Source organism: Austrofundulus limnaeus, unplaced genomic scaffold (genome assembly GCF_001266775.1).
Source record: "Austrofundulus limnaeus strain Quisiro unplaced genomic scaffold, Austrofundulus_limnaeus-1.0 Scaffold838, whole genome shotgun sequence".
Classification (NCBI taxonomy): Eukaryota; Metazoa; Chordata; class Actinopteri; order Cyprinodontiformes; family Rivulidae; genus Austrofundulus; species Austrofundulus limnaeus.
Window position 1 is genome coordinate 37092 of NW_013953240.1, and position 19016 is coordinate 56107.

General features: G+C 37.9%; 1 protein-coding gene across 1 annotated transcript in view; it reads left to right on the forward strand.

The window, feature by feature from the left end:
- The window catches only part of LOC106532848 (A disintegrin and metalloproteinase with thrombospondin motifs 20), a gene marked incomplete at its 5' end in the record, with an annotated part of 105469 nt that overhangs the window by 29464 nt on the left and 56989 nt on the right, over nt 1-19016 (forward strand). Inside the window, 3 exon segments of the mRNA XM_014029003.1 lie at nt 485-631; nt 4902-5043; nt 5901-6005. Of these exon segments, the coding sequence (XP_013884457.1) occupies nt 485-631; nt 4902-5043; nt 5901-6005 (394 nt within the window).

Consider the following 19016-nt stretch of genomic DNA (forward strand, 5'->3'; position numbering starts at 1 on the left):
ATATAACGATACGTAATATGTAAATTTTCTTAATTTATGATTCAGATAATTTATGATTCAATGCATAAATTAAAACAAAAAAGGTAAAAGATAATAATACTTCTTACTTATTTTACATAAAACTAATAAGGCAGTGATGCACCTATCATTATCGGCCATATGTAAGTACTGTGTAAAACAAAATATGACAGTGATGTAAAGAGCATTTGCATGTAATTTGACATTTTTGAGATTGGAGTTGGACCAGCATTCTTCTCGTGTCTGGATTCCTTTTGGACTGGTGTTAACTTGTCAGTCCAGTGAAAATTAAAGCATTTTTTTCAAAACAGTTATGTGAAAAAGCTTCTACAAAAGGTAATGTATTGTTTAAAACCTCAGACTCAAAGATGTACTGTAGGCTAGTATAGTCTTACTTCTACACAGCAAAGACACTACTGTTCATTTTGTTTCTAACCACCCTTTTTTACATCCTTCTTTGCACCAGGTTCAACATGCCTCATGATGACAACCCTAAGTGCCGTGAGGCAGGCATGAAGCACCAGTACCACGTCATGGCTCCCACCCTCAACTATGATACCAACCCATGGTCGTGGTCCAAGTGCAGTCGCAAGTACATCACAGAGTTTTTAGAGTATGTACATCCAGCTTCTCTTTCCAGTTCTAAAAATGATTTATATTTCAGACAAATGGGCTTCTCTCGTGGAGTAGATTGATGTGTTTTTCTTTGGAGTTGGACGTAACTTTCGATGTGATGCACTGAGGAAAACAAAAGGCATCTAAGTCTCCATCAGAGTTCTGAAGACAGGTCAGAGCAATGTAAACCTTGTGGAGTTGTTATTGCTTGGTGTTGAAAGACTATTTCCTGTTTGATTACAAGGGGGCTGCCTCAGCTGACCATAGCAATGGATCCTTCTGCTGTCTCCCAAATCCACTGACCGTAGCATGCTTGCTATAGCTTCCCTTACACACTAAAAACTAGAAACGGCTCATTTGGTAACTGCGACCCCACGGTGTGGTAAGTGATTCTTATGAAGGACTTCTTTTTAATGGGAAATGTCCGTTATGGTCATATTGTCCCTGGACAAGTCCCTTTTAGTCTTTTTCCAGGTTTCCAGTGTTAAGTGTGAAGGATCTCACAAAGAACAGCCTTGTTCTTGTTGAGCAGATGCATCCTCAGAGCAGGGTTAAGCAATGTCTCACTTGGTGTTATAAGGTTGCACTTTGCATAGTTTCCCGCCAGCAATGACATCAGCATCAAGAGATCTGAATAAAGAGACAAACACATGGAGAATCCCGTCCAGTTTATCATTTTGCCTGGTCCATGACAGCTCTGGTGGGATAAACCAGGAAGAGAACAAGTATGAAAATGCCGTGCAGGTTTGGGGAGATTAAATCAGCACTCGGTGTTGTGTGGGTGCTTCAGTGGTGGGAAAAGCCCTTTTGAGAGTGCCGTTCAGGAGCTTTTGAAGTCTGTTTCAAGCCAACAATGAAGAGCATTGATTCAAACTAGCGTTAGGGCAGCCCTACTCCTGCTCAGTGGACTGATCTGGTCAAGTACATCAATGTTTTGACTGCCTATTCTCCCTGAAGAGCAAATCCAGTCTGCATTGCTTTACTACTAAGTGTGAAACACAAAAAAACTGCTCCACCTCTTCAAAATGTCTTCTCAAAACACAAAAGGATTCCTCTTCTGCTCTTTTATCTCTCTCCATTGGTGTAATATTGTGGACTGAAATCCCGCCCCTTGAAAATTGATGAAAAGTGTTACTGTGTAAGAGCTGAATAATGAAGCCACTATTCCTTTCTCAGCCCTCTGTTTGCTGGTTTTGATACGTGTTTGTGCATAGATTTGTTCAAGCTGTTAGTTATGATAGAGTGATGTTCTTTATCATTTAGCCAACTGCAGATACCATCCGTTTGTGATGGGTAAATTTCCACTTTCTGTATCTTGTTCACAGAAACTGTTTTGTTTAGACATCCAAGACTTCATCAGACTGATTGTGCCATTGTGTGCATGTCACACAATGGCACAATCAGTTTATTTGTAAATCAGCTAATTTTTAGGACTTCAGATGGCTGCCATGTGCAGAATTCTATCTGTTACCTGTTACAGATGCCCTTAAAGTTTCATTTTTTTAGTGGAATTCTGTGCAGGGGCTATACACAGTGGGTATTTTACCTGTTGTACAAAGCTCTTCTGCTAACCTCAGTTTAGTGTAACAGATTTTCTGTGACACAAGGTCTAACTGGAGGTCATGAACATAATCAATGTTTCCTGCAAAGAGTAAACAAGAATTACGGCACATTCAAATTTAGCAGAAGATGTAAAGAAATTTGTGTTTGGTTGATTATTACTTGCTGTAACAATGCTTCTTGTTGGTGGTGGGCTCAGTTCCGCTAACCGCTGAATCTGAACTAATATTTACTAATATTTTGATGATCGGTTTAGTATTTACATTAATGTTATATCCCAATACAGACTTAACTTGCACTAAAATGATATTGGTTATTTTCTTTGCCTCTTAAAATAAATGTCACCACATTCCCAGCATATTAAATAATTTTAAATTTTACATGCAACAGCAACATTTTTAACACTGCTGTACCACAAGCATAGCTACTGTATATCATGTACTCTCTACTGGGTGTCACACAATGACTTTCATAACACATATATATCACATATATATCATATATACGTAAATGTACATACAGTATATTGTTTAATGTTGGTAAAGGACCACAGACCTACATAGAGTTAAGAGAAAATAACCACAGGTTTCTAAGCAAATTACAGTGTAAAACTCACTCACTTTAAATGTTTATAAAACAAAATTTGCAATCTGCTTTGGCATGGGCCCTACTTGGACTATGGGGTGTACTGAAACTGTTAGGTTCGGACAGGAACAGATCCAGGGCGCAGGCAGGCTCAAAAATATAACAAAAATTTATTTATAAATAACTAAAGGAGGGCTGCTGGCAGCAAACTTACAAGTATGGAGAGTCACAAGCACGAGGGGAACAGAGCACGAGGAACACATGGAACAATCAACAATCAAACAATGAACCGACATCAGACTGAGACAGGACAGGGTTTAAATACACAGWHKASTAATKACTGAAACACAAAACACCTGAGGAGAAACACGAGGGTGACAATCAGACAGACAGGGAGCAGCTGAGCTGTGACACACTGGGGAACACTGAAAAACACTAGAAAACTAAGAAAATAAACACAGATCGTGACAGAAACAAGTTTTTCTCAAAACAAGCATGAGTACTTCAGGTACCAAATACCAATACTGAGTACCGATACAGAGTACTTACTCAATTAGAATGCAAACATAACTAAGGAATTTAAAACCTGATTAATTTTTTTAGAATAAGGTGGCTCTCTTTCCGTATACGCTTACAGCCCTTCTGATTGAATCAAATCAAATATACAGCATATTTACTGTTAAAACATTTTAAAATGGATAAAAATGACAACAGTTTTCTTTCATCTTGTATAATTTTCTTAAACATGGAACTAACAAACTTTCACTTGAAATGTGAACTGTAACATATTCAATATAGTATTGATGGCAGCACTGATAGCTGTAATTGTATTGATTCAGAGTGTAGGAGCATTTTGTATGAGTACTTGTAAAAATGCTGGTGTCAGGCCCGATACGTGTTAGTTTTTAGTTGGTTATTCAGGCCTTTCAGGCATGTAAGATACTGACTGCTTATTATCTGTCCACAGACCCTCACTTAAAAAAAACCTCAAGAAATCTCTCTAACTGATATTTTTGCCTACCAGAAAAAAAAAGGTTCATTTTAAAAAGGGTCAGAATGACCTCTACTCTCTGTCAAGCTGTCTTTGTCTTTACGTTCATACTATTTGAGAACAGGAATTCTCATCTGACATATGACCAGCTGCTGACAGACAGTCCAGTATAAGAACCTCTGATTCCTTGACAGGCTGCAGTTTGGCTTTCGTTTGCACAAACTTTTCTTCTTGCGCAATCACGCCCCTGTTGGCTGGCAGCATGTGCTGCAGTTTCTTCCAATGAAAGGGCAAAGAAACAAAGTGATTGTAACCCAGGATAATCCTATCTAAATATTGGCCTGTCACATCAGCTGGTGCTTTGTGGAGCAGGTGTTTTAGCTGCTCAGTCCAGGATGAAATTTGTCAAAGTGGTGCAGACATGTTGAGTAATAACCCCTTTGTACAAGTTTCCTTTTTGCCAAGGTAAACAAAACAAAACGAAAAAAAAGGCTCTTGTGGTTTGAGCTCTCTGCTATCATATTTGACTGGTGCTTTGTTACAACTGTAAAGGTTTCTGATTTTATATGCAGACTGCTGATGTATATATGTTCAGTCCAGCTGTGCTTTTTTCTTTTTTTTTTTTTTTTTGTTAAGTGGCTCAGGGTGTGGCTGATACATACAGTCTGTCATTATACTTCATCGCTTGAGCCATCTCTGATTTATAAAGATCAAATATTGGGATATCTCAGTTGTCTTGTTTGCATTCATCACTCCAGAAAAATCACACTTAGAGTAAAAAAAGTTAGTTGAAGAGCTTTTTGGTCTGTTTTTAAATGTTAACTATTATTTTGAAACTAATTAAATTTCCATAGTGGCAGCAATAATCCAGTAATAACATTGAAAAGCAAGTCCATTTTAGGTTATTATACAGACCACCCACAGGAGAAAAAAAAAAGCATCTGAGGATGATCCCAGACAATAACACAGGGCTGTTTACTTAGCATTTATAAAAGACATGACACATGTTAGGGTCATACAATATGGTATTATCTTAAAAAGGTCCAGTAAACATGTATTTTATGCCATTAATAGTCAGGATTTGTGCTTTTCTTTTCTTGGTGACTATACACACACTCTTCCTTTCTTGTAGCACTGGATACGGGGAGTGCCTCCTCGACGAGCCTGTAGGCAGAACATACGAACTTCCCACACTCCTCCCTGGTCAGATCTACAACGCCAACAGGCAGTGTGAGCTGATGTTTGGTCCTGGGTCACAAATTTGTCCTTACATGGTAAGATAGTATGTTAGAAAAAATAAATCAAAGAAGACCTTAGGTGAAAAGGAATCACTGAGATTGTTGTTTTATATGTTGTGCAGGACTGTTGTTGATTAACATAAAGGGGGGGGGGGGCATCATTAGTAAACTTTTTTACAGTGTTCTGGGCTCAGAACCATCAGAGATTTGAAAAAGTATCAAGACCAAATAAATCAGTAGTTATGTTAACATATGCAAAATTCTTTGATCAAATATAAATGTATTTGGATTAAATAATCTGAACGTATCGTTTATATGGGCAAAATATAAATTATTCAGATCAAGGGTTTACATGCATTCTGTTCAGATTATCAATCAGCATTACCACCCCTCTCATTCGGATTACAAATTCATTCAGACTGAGCTGAATCAGATCAGAAAATTCCAATTGGGGAGATTACATGACAATTTTTTATCCCGATTGGCCCTTTATTCCTATTACTTATGTTCATGTAAACATAGCTAATGTTCCAGGTCTCCTTTAAATAAATCATAAATGCTCCAAACTTTAAATCAAATATGTAAAATAGCACTTAAATTGTTATTAGCACAAGTCTTAAAGCCAGACTCTGGGATGAAATGGGATTGATTTGTTCAAAAGTAATGTACTCATCTGTGTTGCCAGCATTATGCATAACACAACATATGCACAACATATGCAGCAGTACACTTTGGTATGAAGCCTAAAATTGTTATATGTAATTAAATACTTCAAGTCAATGATGTAATGTGCATGTCTTACTGGTTTGTAATGGTATAGTTTTTTTATTTATTTATATTTTGCCTTCTCAGTCCAAATGATTTAGTGCTGTTGTTCACATTTTTATCCTCAGAAACAGTGCAAAAGGTTGTGGTGTACAAGTGCTGAGGGGGACCATAAAGGCTGTCGCACCCAGCACATGCCACTAGCTGATGGGACTGACTGTGGTCATGGAATGGTGAGTTGGTTCATGTGCAGATATGTGATTTAAACAAACCTCTGTCCAGTTTTAGGATCAGTTGTAAAATGTTTTCTTTTTAAATCTACCTCAAAATGTTTTATTCAGAATAAAAACACTGATGAAGGTGCACAGTTTTTTAATGCATTAATAATAAGTTGAGTGGAGACAGGTTTTCTTTCCTACTTGTGGAATTTGAGCAAAGTATTAGTATATAACAAATGACCTCATTGAATGATTCCATAAACCACAATTAATCATACATTAGTTGTTCCCAACCTTGTAAAAGTAGTTGCTGCCTTCAGTGTTGCCATGGGCCCCCATTACTGATTAGCCTCTTCATGTTCACCTTGCTCTGGGACTTCATGCGAATCAGAGCCAGTGGTTGATACATGAACTGAATGATGACAGAGGAGGGACGCAGTAAAAAAAATTTAAAAAAAGAAAAAGAAAAGGAATTATACCCTTTTTACACAACACATTATTTAGCATTTCTGTAACGTTTGTGTACACAACAATAGCTGTCTTTTTCTCTGATACCAAGCTATTTGAATCTAGCTCTTACATTGGAGGTTTTTGGAAAAGTGTGTTGGTGTAAAATTGCACTATAGGCGGCTGCAGCCAATAGTTTTTCTGCGCTTGCGCGTTTAGACGTATAACAGCAATGATGGCTGATAGCAAAGTGCTGTTTGAGCTACTTACATTTTTCGACAGGACACAAGACCTCATCCATGGTCCACACGAAGGTCTGTGTAGTTTAATGTAGGCATTGTTAAAATACAAAAATCAAACCTGGCATGGAAACTACAGTGGAATCTATAAGCACATCATCTGTATAAATGTAACTTTTATGCAATTAAGATAAATAAACGCTATTGTTTCCAAAGTTCTTTCACTTGCAACCCGAGACTGAAAATGAGGTAGAGGGTGAGAAAAAGAAAAGTGAGGGTCCTGTTAGGGAAAAATGAAGACATGGACCCTTTTAAATGGGATGCCACCTGCTGCTCAATTGAGTCACCTTGTTGTGAACCTGTGACCTTAAAACCGGTTTGAACAGAGAGCGATTGAGTCAGTAACCAGGGCTGAGGCCATCTAGCTTTCTCATTCTGAGAGTCTGCAGAAGATAGGAAGTAGAGAACTGGGATGTATGAAGGAACACGGTGGGCTGCATTCAAAACATGCGTGACTGGGAGGAAGAAAAGGAAATGGGAGATATTTCTTCTTCTTAACTTTATGCCCTCAGTGATTTTTGCAGTGTGAGCCCATGTTATGTCTTGTAACGCTTTCATCTGGCTCTTTCACCCTCCTCCACATGTTTAGACCTAGATGAGCCCAGCCTACCAAGGAGGGCTTAACAGGGGATAGCTAACATCTTAATCCAACTACAACAACCAGACTAAAGAGTAATTCGCCTGGATCCTAACTCCAGATCTGCTCTTACCCTGTGTGTGGGTGAAAAATACACTAAAGCTTTGCTTCACATTGATGATGTTGATGGCATGAGTGACTCAGAAATGCAAACCTAAAATGGAGAAGAGCTGTTGAGCAATCAACTGTACGAACAGATTCAGCTAGAAGTTAGAATTATCTTTTCAGAAACTCACAAAAGAAAACTAATATGGAGCTACAAAATTGGAATATAAGATAATAAATATCCCATATTACATGGGTAAGCTTTAAACTGTAGGCTATTTGCTAACCCTTATTTATAATTAAATTGGGAAATACATTTTTTTGTTTTAAATTGTAGTTTAAGGTAAACAGTTGGATTGTCAATCTCAGAGAAGTATCAATGAATGTGATCTACTCATTAAAACCTTTTCAGAAAGTAACTAAAGTTTAAGTTGAATAATTAAGTATATTCTTAAAAAATGAACTTTCACAGTGCATAACAAGCTACATAGTAGACTGTAATATGTAAAATATACAGTTTGTATAAAATGACCTGTTTTCAGCCAAAATAACCTCCCAAGTTTTTATTGACTTTACAGAAAAGATGTGTTCTTGATCTCATTTGGCTTTTAATGGCTTCTGTGTTTGCTTTGGGAATTTTCCTGGCACAGAAACAGGTGCATACAAATATAAGAAAAGCAGATTTAATTTCCATAGTCCACCTAATCTTTAGTGGGTAGCCTGTTGAGACCTTGGATCATATTCACTTGTTATTTTTCTGACTTCTGGAACTAACTGTGGCAGCCATATTGAATGTTTTGCCACTCTGTGGGCAACATGTTCAAGATGTGTTACACAGAGCAGTGATGAAAGTTTACAACTGCTACTGAAAATGTTCACCTCTTGATGCAACTCTTTTTTTCTAAATACATAATTTATGATTTAGGATGTATTCTAAACCAGTGATCCTAAGCAAAATGTTTGTTGTGATGTTTGCAGCAGCCAACACAGAACACAGACAGAATCTGAACTTGTGTGGAGTCACAGTCCAGGCTGAGCTCATTGAAAGTACATCTCTACTCTCTGTATCTGTATTTCAGTCATCAGACAAATCTACGGAACCTGTCCAGTAACATTAAATAAAAAATAAATAAATAAAAAATCTTGTGGCCATGAGATAAATATTGCACTCATTTCCATGTAGAAACTTTTTGCTTGTTAACATGGACAAGATTGAATTCATTTCATTTCATTTTAAAATAGGAATGACATACTTGAGTCACTTGCGGTTAGACATGAGGTAATTCTTAATGTTGAAGCTATAAGACAGTTGACGACTGGTGTTGTCTTTGTCAAAAATCTTTTTTTTATCAGTACTCCTCTCTCACACCCACGCTTTGTTGCAGAAGGAGTTGAAGTTATGTTTTAACCAGGAACAAAGCAAAAAATAAATTTCTTGACACACCTAGGGTGTTCATTATCCCACACCTCATAAATAGGCTCCCTTTAAAAAAACAATGTATTCCTATATAATTTGACTATGTCTCTATCATTCACAAAGAGACATGGCTGCTAATCATTATCTTGTGGTCATGCATTATTTATCACATGGCCACGAGATATATTTTTATTCAATGTCATCATCTACAGTCTTGAGCTGCACATTTACAACAAGAAACATTGATTTAATTATGCAGTATATTCAAAAAAGTCAACAGATCTTTAAAGGCTATTTCAGACATGTCAACCCCTTCAGACGTTTACTTGTTTAATGAGCCTCAAAAATCTGTAATTTTTGCAAAAAAATCCATATTAATCACATGCGGGGGCAGGGTGCAGGCGGACTGTCGGCTGTAGCAATATCAGATGGAAATGAGGATGGAAGAACTTATTTCTAGCAGCAGAGTTGGTTGGAAGTGGATATTTAATGTTATTGTTTTTTTAACGTACATGCTCTGACATGTTAAATAAATTTGAAACAGAGTTTTTTTTAAAAATCCGTAAAACGTGAAAAAATCAGTGAGATTGCTTTATACGTCTGTATACCTGCAAAGTGACAGAAAATCTGTGTGAATTACGGACAATCTGTACAAATTGACATGCATGCTATTTTTTATGGCCAAAGTGTTATAAAATCTTTTTGCACCGATTTTGGGTAGTGATGTTGTCGGCCCTTTTTTCCATACTGTGGACATTTGTATTGTTTTTTATTGAGCATGTCTTGATTTAATGGTACCTGTGGTAACCTGTAAACACAATATTTTGCAACATACAGGATGGGACTCAACGCAGTTTGAACATAACAAATGTTTAAGTTTAAAAAACTATGAATGCAGTTTGTTTTAAAGTGGAACTTGTAAAGAACTTGTAGGATCTTCCACAGGTGGTTGTTTTATGCAGCTAACCTTCCCTTTGTGAGTGCGTCATTTGAGGCACCGCCTTTGTTTGCGGTGCTGAGGCCCCGGCTTCGTCTTCATGCAGGGTGCTGTTTGAAGTAGCTTGAGTTGAAAGAGACGGCGACCCTGCACTCACCTGCCCACACAAGTGTTCTTTAATGTGGTATTTCTGTATGTCTGTGAGCGTGCTCATCCTTAGTCCTGCACAGTCAGATAATCTTCACATCCAGACAAGTCCTCGTTCTTTTGTGACTTTTGCATTGTTTGTTCCATACATCTTTTGCATTGATCTTCTGTTTTTCTTTTCTCTTTTCTTTTCCTCAGACATAATCTACTTTATGATAATGCAGAATCCATCTCAACTCATCCACTGACCTCATGTTTTAGTTTTCTTACAAATGAGTCACGAGGTTCAAGTCTTGAGGCTCTGCAAGGTTTTGGGTCAGGCTTTTGACTTTTAGGTGTCATATCTGGAGGATTACAACTGTGAGTCCTGCAAAGGGGTGGTGTGTGGGGGGAATTACAGTAGCTTCAGAAATTACAACATCTAGAGATCCTCCTCTGAGATCTATAGCTTGTAAACCAAAGCATCATTCACAGAGTTTTCATTTTGTGTCATAAAAAACAGATTTTCTAAACTTTTTTGCCCAAAGGTTGTCTGATGAAGTCTTTTTTTTTTGTTTTCTTTTTAGTTATGAAACCAAGTTGTGACCTCGTTGGGTAATTGAGATTAGTGCCAAAATAGTAGGAGAGCAGCACGTCCGCCAAATGATTCGATGGGGGGTTGGGGTGGGGGGTTTGTTTGTATGCTCCTTAGTTACAAAAGGGCAATGAGCACAGAAGGGTTCAGGGGTAGTTTGCTCCCTCTTTCTTCCTTTCATCTCTGACCCTCTTTGCTTCCTCGGTCCTGATCTTCCTCCGAACCTCACTCCCTTTCTGTTGCTTTCACAGGGTGCTGAAGTGTGTAATGCGGTCACATGACCTCTTGGCGGTGCACCTGTGATCTTGCTCAGCGAGCCGCGGCCTAACGAGAGCATCCCATCACTTGTTGTCTATAAATACTAACCACCCACCCACCATTCACCCCCCCACCCCGCCGCTTTTTCCACCCCATCCTCTCTTTTTCTTCTTTTAGTCCCTGTTGGCCTGCCCCCCTTTTTAAACTCGTTTGGACCTTTTGAAGCAGGGTTCTGCTAAAAAGTCAAAAACAATTCACATTCTACCCGTTGCACCTCTTTGGAAAACACCAGTTTAGAGAACTATTTAACCAAACAATTAGGATTTTCTGTGAAAGTGCAGCACAAATGTTTAGTGCTAAAAGAAAAATTGTGCAAAAAATAAAAATTGGCAATTTGATTTAAAACAGCTAAAAACACTTAAAATGGCAGAGAAAATAGAAAAAAAACAGATGAAAAAAGCTTAAACTAACACAAAGAAGCAGGAAGAGCATGTTTGCTGAATTAAGAATAAGAAGCTGAAACGATCATAAAAAGGTGTCTTTAGCTGGAAAAAGCTAAAATTAGCTGAAAAACATCATGATCTGTGTTTTTTGCTTTGGTTTTCTAGTGTTTCTGTGTTCCCCTGTGTATCTCTCCACTGCTGTCATTCATCTAGCCCCGCCCTTGCTCACCTGTTTCTCCATGTCTCCCCCAGGTGTTTCTTGTTGTCCTCAATTAGTTACCTTTATATTCTGTGTCTTGTCCTCAGTCTGTGTCCAATCATTGTACTGTCTAACAGTCAGTGAAGTTGTCTTACGTGTTCCTCGTGCCTGTTCCTCTTGAGTTTTTTTGAGCTGCCTCATCAGCCTTTTTCTTTATTATTAAAGCTTTTTTGTTACTTTTGGATTTTTGCCTGTGCCCTGGGTCATTCTACCACAGAACCATACAAAAAATAGCACACAAAAGAAGTACATAAAATTTGGAATTAGCAGAAAAGCTGAAAAGAGCAGAACAATAGCTGAAAAAATAAATTAAAAAGCTGAAATTAGGAAAAAAATAAGCAGAAAAAGCTACATTTAGCGCAACGATGTTAACAAAAGCAGAACCAGAACAACAGATGAAAAAGTGAAACTATTTTTGAAGGATTTTAAAGCCGGGTTCACAACAAACGCATTTTGAGCAGCAAAAATGCGTCCAACACCTCAAGCTGGACTCACTGAAACATGCTCAGTGTGAACGCAGCAGCAGACTAGACGCGCGTCTGAAGAGGGAGGAGCATCCTTGTTTTTTCCGGTCTGTCTTTAATGACGGTTGAAATAAAGAAAATGGCTTTGCTTTATTTACTAAAGAAGCAAGTAAATGCTGCGCACACCAGATAATTCACCAGATAATTTAGAGGCGATTTGTTCGGTTAGTTTTGTCACTCCAGGAGCTGCGTGGTCCCAAGCTCAGTTTAACACCACGATCAGTTTAACGAGCTGCTGACCCACATCGGTGCTGATATCTCCAGCCAGATCACCAACTGCAGATGGTCGATTTCAGCTAAAGAGCTGTTGTCCGTCTGTTTCGGGTTCAGGAAACCGTCACGTGGAAAAATTATTCTCTCTGATTGGTTGCTGCGGTGCGTCAAGCAGCGAAAGTTCAATTTTTTTAAACTCGAGCGGCGGCTGCTTTGGACGCTTCACATGTACGGAAACACTCTGACGCATCCTACCGCTACATTGCGCGCTGCGCTAAACTGGCAAAACGCACCGCACTGCTCCTAGATGCGCATCCGTCATAGACTTTGCATGTAAACTGGCTGCTTTGGCTGCTCAAAACGCATCCGGTGTGCACCCAGCTTTAGGATGCTAAAGATAGTTCTATTCATCTTCAACAGAAAAAAATGGCAGAAAAAAAGTTAAAACATTTAAAGTATCAATTTCTGAAATACCAAAACTATTAGCCGGAATCTCCTGATGAAGCTGAAAGTTTAGATGCATGAATTTTTGTAATGGCACAAAAATTGCAAAATGAGGTGCGTGCCGGAATGGAAGTATGGACGAGAAATGGTACATCTTTGGTGGATTGTTGTTGTTTAATAGCAACTTTAATCCAAAATAAATCATGATGGTTAATGTGAATGCTATTCGAAATGTCTGGGTATTGTGTCAAACTGAGTAATACCTAAAGTTCTGTGGTTCTTTAAGTGACAGCAGGAGCAAGTAGTGAACTGATGCAGGTTCTGTCAAAACATTTTGACCACACTGACTATGAAATAGACGTAAACGTTTATAAAATGTTTTTAAACTTGGGCAGTTAAAAGTTTTCTACGTCTTTCGATTGTTTGTAACCTTTCCACAGAACCTCAGTTTAAAAAGTCTGAACTATCCCTTGAATCGATTTTTGCTATTAAAATAAATTCATTCATTTGAGTGAAAATGTCATTGCTTTGTGTTTTGTTCTTTGCTCTGATATTCCCAGGATTTTTGTATTTGTTTTGTTTGACGTCCATATGTTGAATGAAACAATATCTAGCCGTTAAAATAATAAAGCTCCGAGATACTCCTAACAGGGGCATGAGTTAACCTCTAATGAAGATGAGGGATCAGAAAGGGGCTTTTGTTTTCCAAAACCTTTCTTTTAAAAAAGAATAACAATCTGCTCTCGTTTCAGCCAATTAGTCCGATTGTTCAGCCTTGAAAAGTAAAGCCAGGGCAGAATTAAGTTTGTTGGCGAAGATGCTGAGTGTTGGCTGAAGCTCCACTGGCAGCCTGACAGACTCATCGGATGATGCCGAGACACGTTTCTGTGTGTATTTCTGTGGCTGTGGGAGCTTAGGATTGTGACATGGGTATCTGTGTCACTTTTAGCTCATCTGATCATATTTGAAGGATGTTGCCACTTTGGTTAGCCATCATCGCGGGCATATCTGTGGATTTGGGCTAACAAACGGATTGTTGTTTTAGCGGTCTTTCAGTTTGCTGATGGAATTAACGTGTCCGGGAGCCACTGAGAGCAGCTTTCATGGCTGGCTGTGGGGAAACAGAGACGTGCATTTGTGTGATTACAGTGTAGAGCATTACAGGGATGGATCATTTTCTGTTAGAGAGGAGATACATTTTCTAACTAACATTAACTAAATGAGTGGAAAAATGTAAGCAACTCAGAGTGACACTGTACAAACTGCACATTAAGTCTAATCCTCATAAACCAAAACTGACCAATTTAGAAGCTTTTTCACTTCGCTAATTGACAAAGAATAATCCAAATTTATTACAAGCTGTGTTCCTGCTACTTGATGGACAGTAAATAATAAAAAAAATATATTTTTGTCTATTGGGACCATTTTTATAAGGTGACAAAAAGGCACAAATCACCCTGTAAAATGAAACAAGTTCAGCAAATTCCTTCATTTTAAAGGTGAAAACAATAGAGCAGATTCTTTGAATTGAGGTTCTGTAGAAAAGATGTGAGCTGTGATTATCTTACTGGAAGAACATAACCTTTTGATTGGCCTCAGTTTGAAACCAGAGACTATTTTTGACTGGTTTGATGCACCAATGGTTACCCCAAGAAAAACAATGCAGACTGCTACCCTTTCAAAACAACTCCTGTCTCAAAATTTTCATAGTTCCAGCAAATGTTACTTTTTAAACTTTCTGTGTTTGTGTATTGAAAGAAGTAGTGTGATGCTTATTTGCTAATACATATAGCAGGAGTAGCTAGCAGCTGCAACGGAACACTTGGTTGGAAAAAGTAGAATTGCTTTTGCATGTACAAACTTTGTTCTCACTTAGGGTTATTTTTAATGTTTTTTATTCTAGAAATCTTCACACTACAGCTAAATATGTCACTTTTAGGAAGAAAAGTTATGAAATAACAGGTGTATGTTCTGTACATATTGTCCAGGGGTGATAATAAGCAAGAAACTCCAGCAGGAAAAGTAAAGCCTTGAACCGCATGTGAATGTGAAGCTGGTAGAGCCAAACTACTCATTCTCTCTAATGACAAACTGTAAACATGTTTGAAAGATGTGGAGCAAGGAGTGATTTTAGGGAAGGGGCAAAAACAAACAGAAAATAGGCGAGAACATAACAAAATACCATGTTTTGTTTTGTTTTTTAAAGAGTGGGTAACGACTATCTAGTAAAAAATATGATCCAAAAAGTATATAAGGATATTTTTGCAACACCAGTAGAAACTAAATTCAACTTTTCTGTACTCCTGCAGACTCCAAGTACCCAACAAAATGCATTTAATGGCTAAAACAATGGATTTTGTTCCTTTTAAAATCCAGTGCTTCATACACTCTTCAATGAATCTCCTGAAAGGATCTCAACGAAACCCTTGCTGGTTTCATAGACTTTATGACTCCTCTCACCTTCAGGTTAAATCATAACAGTAAAAGTAAATGCTCCCTTAATGAAACTCAACGGTGGTGGTCCATGTTGTCTCAATTTCATAGGCGATAGGTGGCCCAAGACTTACATGGGCATTGTTTGGACTAAAGAGGGTTCCCCATAAAAGTCAGAGCCATATAAAAGTCGTCACTCAGAGCAGCCCGAGGTTGAGGTGAGCTCCTTATCTGTAGCCCTGAGAAAATAAGCTCCGACATGAAAGGTGATGCCGTTTGGAAATGGCCGTGTCAAAATGAAAGAGCGGCGTGCTTTTCTAAATCAGCCCCTTCGCCTTCTCATTCCTGCCGTGATGTATGGCTTCGGTTCAGAAAAGAGGTGCTCTCTGCAACAGCTTCCTGACAATTACAGAGCGCTCTCTGACCAAACGGGCACGTTGAGGAGCTCGGAGCAGATGCTGCTGTTTTTGTTGTTCCCTCTGTTGCAGTAAACGTGCAGATTATCGCTCTCGCCAACTTCGTGGGTCAGATGGCTAAATGCTATTTAAAGTTGCGCTAATGTTGTGTTGAAAGTTTTGCCTTTTTATATTTACTGACAGTAAAATATAGATGCATGCATGTGACATGTTTATATTTTGATATAATCTGGTGAGTCTGGGTCTGCAGCGCATGCTTGTCACAGTGGTTCAGATTGCTTTCCAAGGATCTTCAAATGTCATGTAGGAGTGTAAGGACACATCGATCTATATTGATATATATATATATCGATTTGAATTGTTCATGATTCAGTTATATCAAGGCAAAATGAAAATACTGATCTATATCGTCATCATATGCTCGATGGGAATCAATATGATATGCCCATCTAACACAGTCATTGTGTTAGATGGGCATATGATATCACATTATATTGATCGCAGACATGTGAATTGAACTGAATTGAAATCATATCGTGACAGACTTTGTGATATTGAGAAATACTGAATCGTCATCCAAACATATCGATGTAATACCGTATCGTGATAAAGCTGGTGATTTACACCCCTAATGTCATGTCACTTTCCCAGCTGACAGTCTTTCGGGAAAGTGACCAAAATGCTTGTTTGAACGTTTTAGAGTGCCTATTACCTGCGTGTGTGTGTTTGTTTGTGTGAATTTTAAGTGTGCCCTTTGGAAAGAGGCTAATTAAAACTCAACATGGCTCCCAGATGCCTCTGAATCATCAACGTTCGATCCCACATATTTAAACGTTCACGCTTCACATACATATACATCACCTCTCACAGATGTTTTTCTTCCCATTTTCCTTTGCTGCCCCCCCCCCCCCACACACACACACACACACACAACACCTTTTCAAGCCACACAAAACGGTTGTAAACACAGGCTGTCAGCGGGGATATTGGAATGCCTCAGAGGCTTACACAGTCTTTGGTCCTCTGTGACAGGCAGTCCCCCCTTGTGTTTGACAGGTCCTTGGGTCCTGCTGCCTGGTTGCTCTGTGGTGGTCTCTGTGTGGTTTTGGCACTTTCCCATTAGAGGGTAAAGGGGGATGGTAGGTTACATGGAAGGGATGCTCGGGTCTGGGTTGACAGTTCCCAAGTTGGTGTTGGTGGGAAGGGGAGTTGACCTCTTCTGTGATAGAGGCTTTTGGACTTACTTTCTCGAAAGTGTTTCTTTGACAGTTCCACAAGTTTCAAGTGTTTTGCTTTAATTTTTCACTTCCAAATTCATTTTATCTCAGACTATTAGGTCAGAACTTGAATAAATCTCACAAACAGACTAGCCCAGTTATGTTTAAGATGGCCACCACAATTAGCTGACTTAAAAATGAAACGAAAACAATGACTATAACATAATTTTTTTCTAATACAGAGCAAATATTTTGTGTGTTAGTAGCTGAGAGTTTCTCAGCTCTACAGATTACATAAGATCTTTGTTTAAAACTTTGACAATAACTTTTAGAGTGACCCTCTGTCTGTTGCCTCAAAAGAACCACTTGAGAAAATTGAATGAAACCTTCAGAAAATAAAATATTGGAAGTACACCAACAAAATACCATTTTTTAAATCAGCTGATACAACATGGCTGCCCCAGCTAAATGACCATGTTAAACACAAAACATAACTATATTGCAGTCAAGGTTTACAGATGATGTGCTAAAATTTGGTATGTTTGTAGCATCTCTAGCTACTATGTGCTAAAATACTGAACAGAATTTCACACAATTGAACACATTATTTTGCGTGATGCTGATTTTTTTAATATTAGAACTGGATTGCTAAAACAAACAGTTTTTAAAGCAAACATTATATTAAAACCTAGCATTTAGGAAGTGCTAGGCTTCATTTTAGATGAGAAATTGCACATAGTTCTGATCAAAATTGTAAGAAAAGTTGAAAAAATGGCAAGAATTCACATTTTGCACTGTTGAATGGTTTAATTGGTTTCAATATGCAAAAAGAGGAAATGGGAGTGAGACAAAAAAATAAAAGTAAGCATTTTAATTGCAAACAAGTATTTAAAATGATATAATGTAGTAAAATGATACCTAAGTCTGTATTGCTTTTTAACTCCAATTGCATTTATAAAATGTGAAAATGAAAATGGTAATTGAACCAGTGGAGTAAAAAAATCCTAAACTGTTCAGAAACAGTTCAGACACTCACTTGAAGTGGTTTCCAAAAAAAAAAAAAAAAAATACAATGTGATATGAAAGGATTCAAATAGCTTTTGCAATTCTGTTCAATACAGAAAAAGATTAAAAAAAAGATTGAGAATCACTGGATCCTGCAGAGAGTAAATTTTTGACTGATCAGCAGTTTTTCAGTTATACCAGATACTTTTAAATGTCGAAAGTTATCCTTGAACACAAATACTGCTGCTTTCGTTTTGTTTATGTCCACCAGTTTTGTTGTTTTTGTTAACAAGGTTCCAATCTGGACAGTATTCCAGTTTTCCAGTATCAGCAAGTACAACCCAGCTTATCCAATCAAATTAAATCAGATACATATTTTGCATCTGAATAAAAAAGCAATGAGTTTAAAGACGATACATTTACAAATATATATCAATAAAATCATGATCTAGTGGTTGTAGAATAAACAGTCCTAAAATTTAAAATAAAACCCAAGAGCTTTAAAGGTATTTTTTCTGTTGGAGCTAAAATGTTAGAACCAAACATATTAATTATCAATCTCAAATAAAGTAAAGAAACTGCAGGAAAAATGAAAACACTGAGCGGTTCACAAATATCATCCTCTAACTTTTGTTCCAGACAGAGGTGCAGGACACACAGCTGAGCAGGAGAAGGGGGTTCCTGAAGTCAAGCCAATAATGAAGTTTGTTCATCTTGTTATCACAATTCTAGAGTTTCCTTATCGCAGTGCCACTGCTCGCCAGCGGCTGTGTGCCTGGATGGCGGGCTGCGTACCCAGACAGACGCCGTCTTGTCCTGCATTCTTTCAGCCAACAAGACCCTCTGAGATCTTAGTCACAGAGAAGGGGATTTGGTTACACACAAAGGGAAATGTGCCCATCGGGAATTGCTTATGAGAGCAGGGTTAGCGCTTCCTGGCAAAAGCTAAAATTGTCATTACAACTTCAGCCAAATCTAATGTAAGAATACATGAGCCAATTTTTTGTGTATGCTTGTGAAATTATGATGTTTTAACATTCTTTAGTGATACATTATATTGTTTTCTGCAGATATGCGTTATTAACCCTCAGAAGTCCTTAAATGGAAAAAAAATTATAATAATCAAAAAACAGCCACACTTTTATTTGCTCTTTCTTTATTCTCTTTTTCTTTTTTTACGATACAGTCAAGAAACATGATTTTTTTTTATTAAATGCATATTTTTTATTATTTTTTAAAAATTTGTCAGAATTCATTGAAACACCCACATTACCTCACAATAAGAAAAAAAATTGTGTAGGTCTTCTGGAC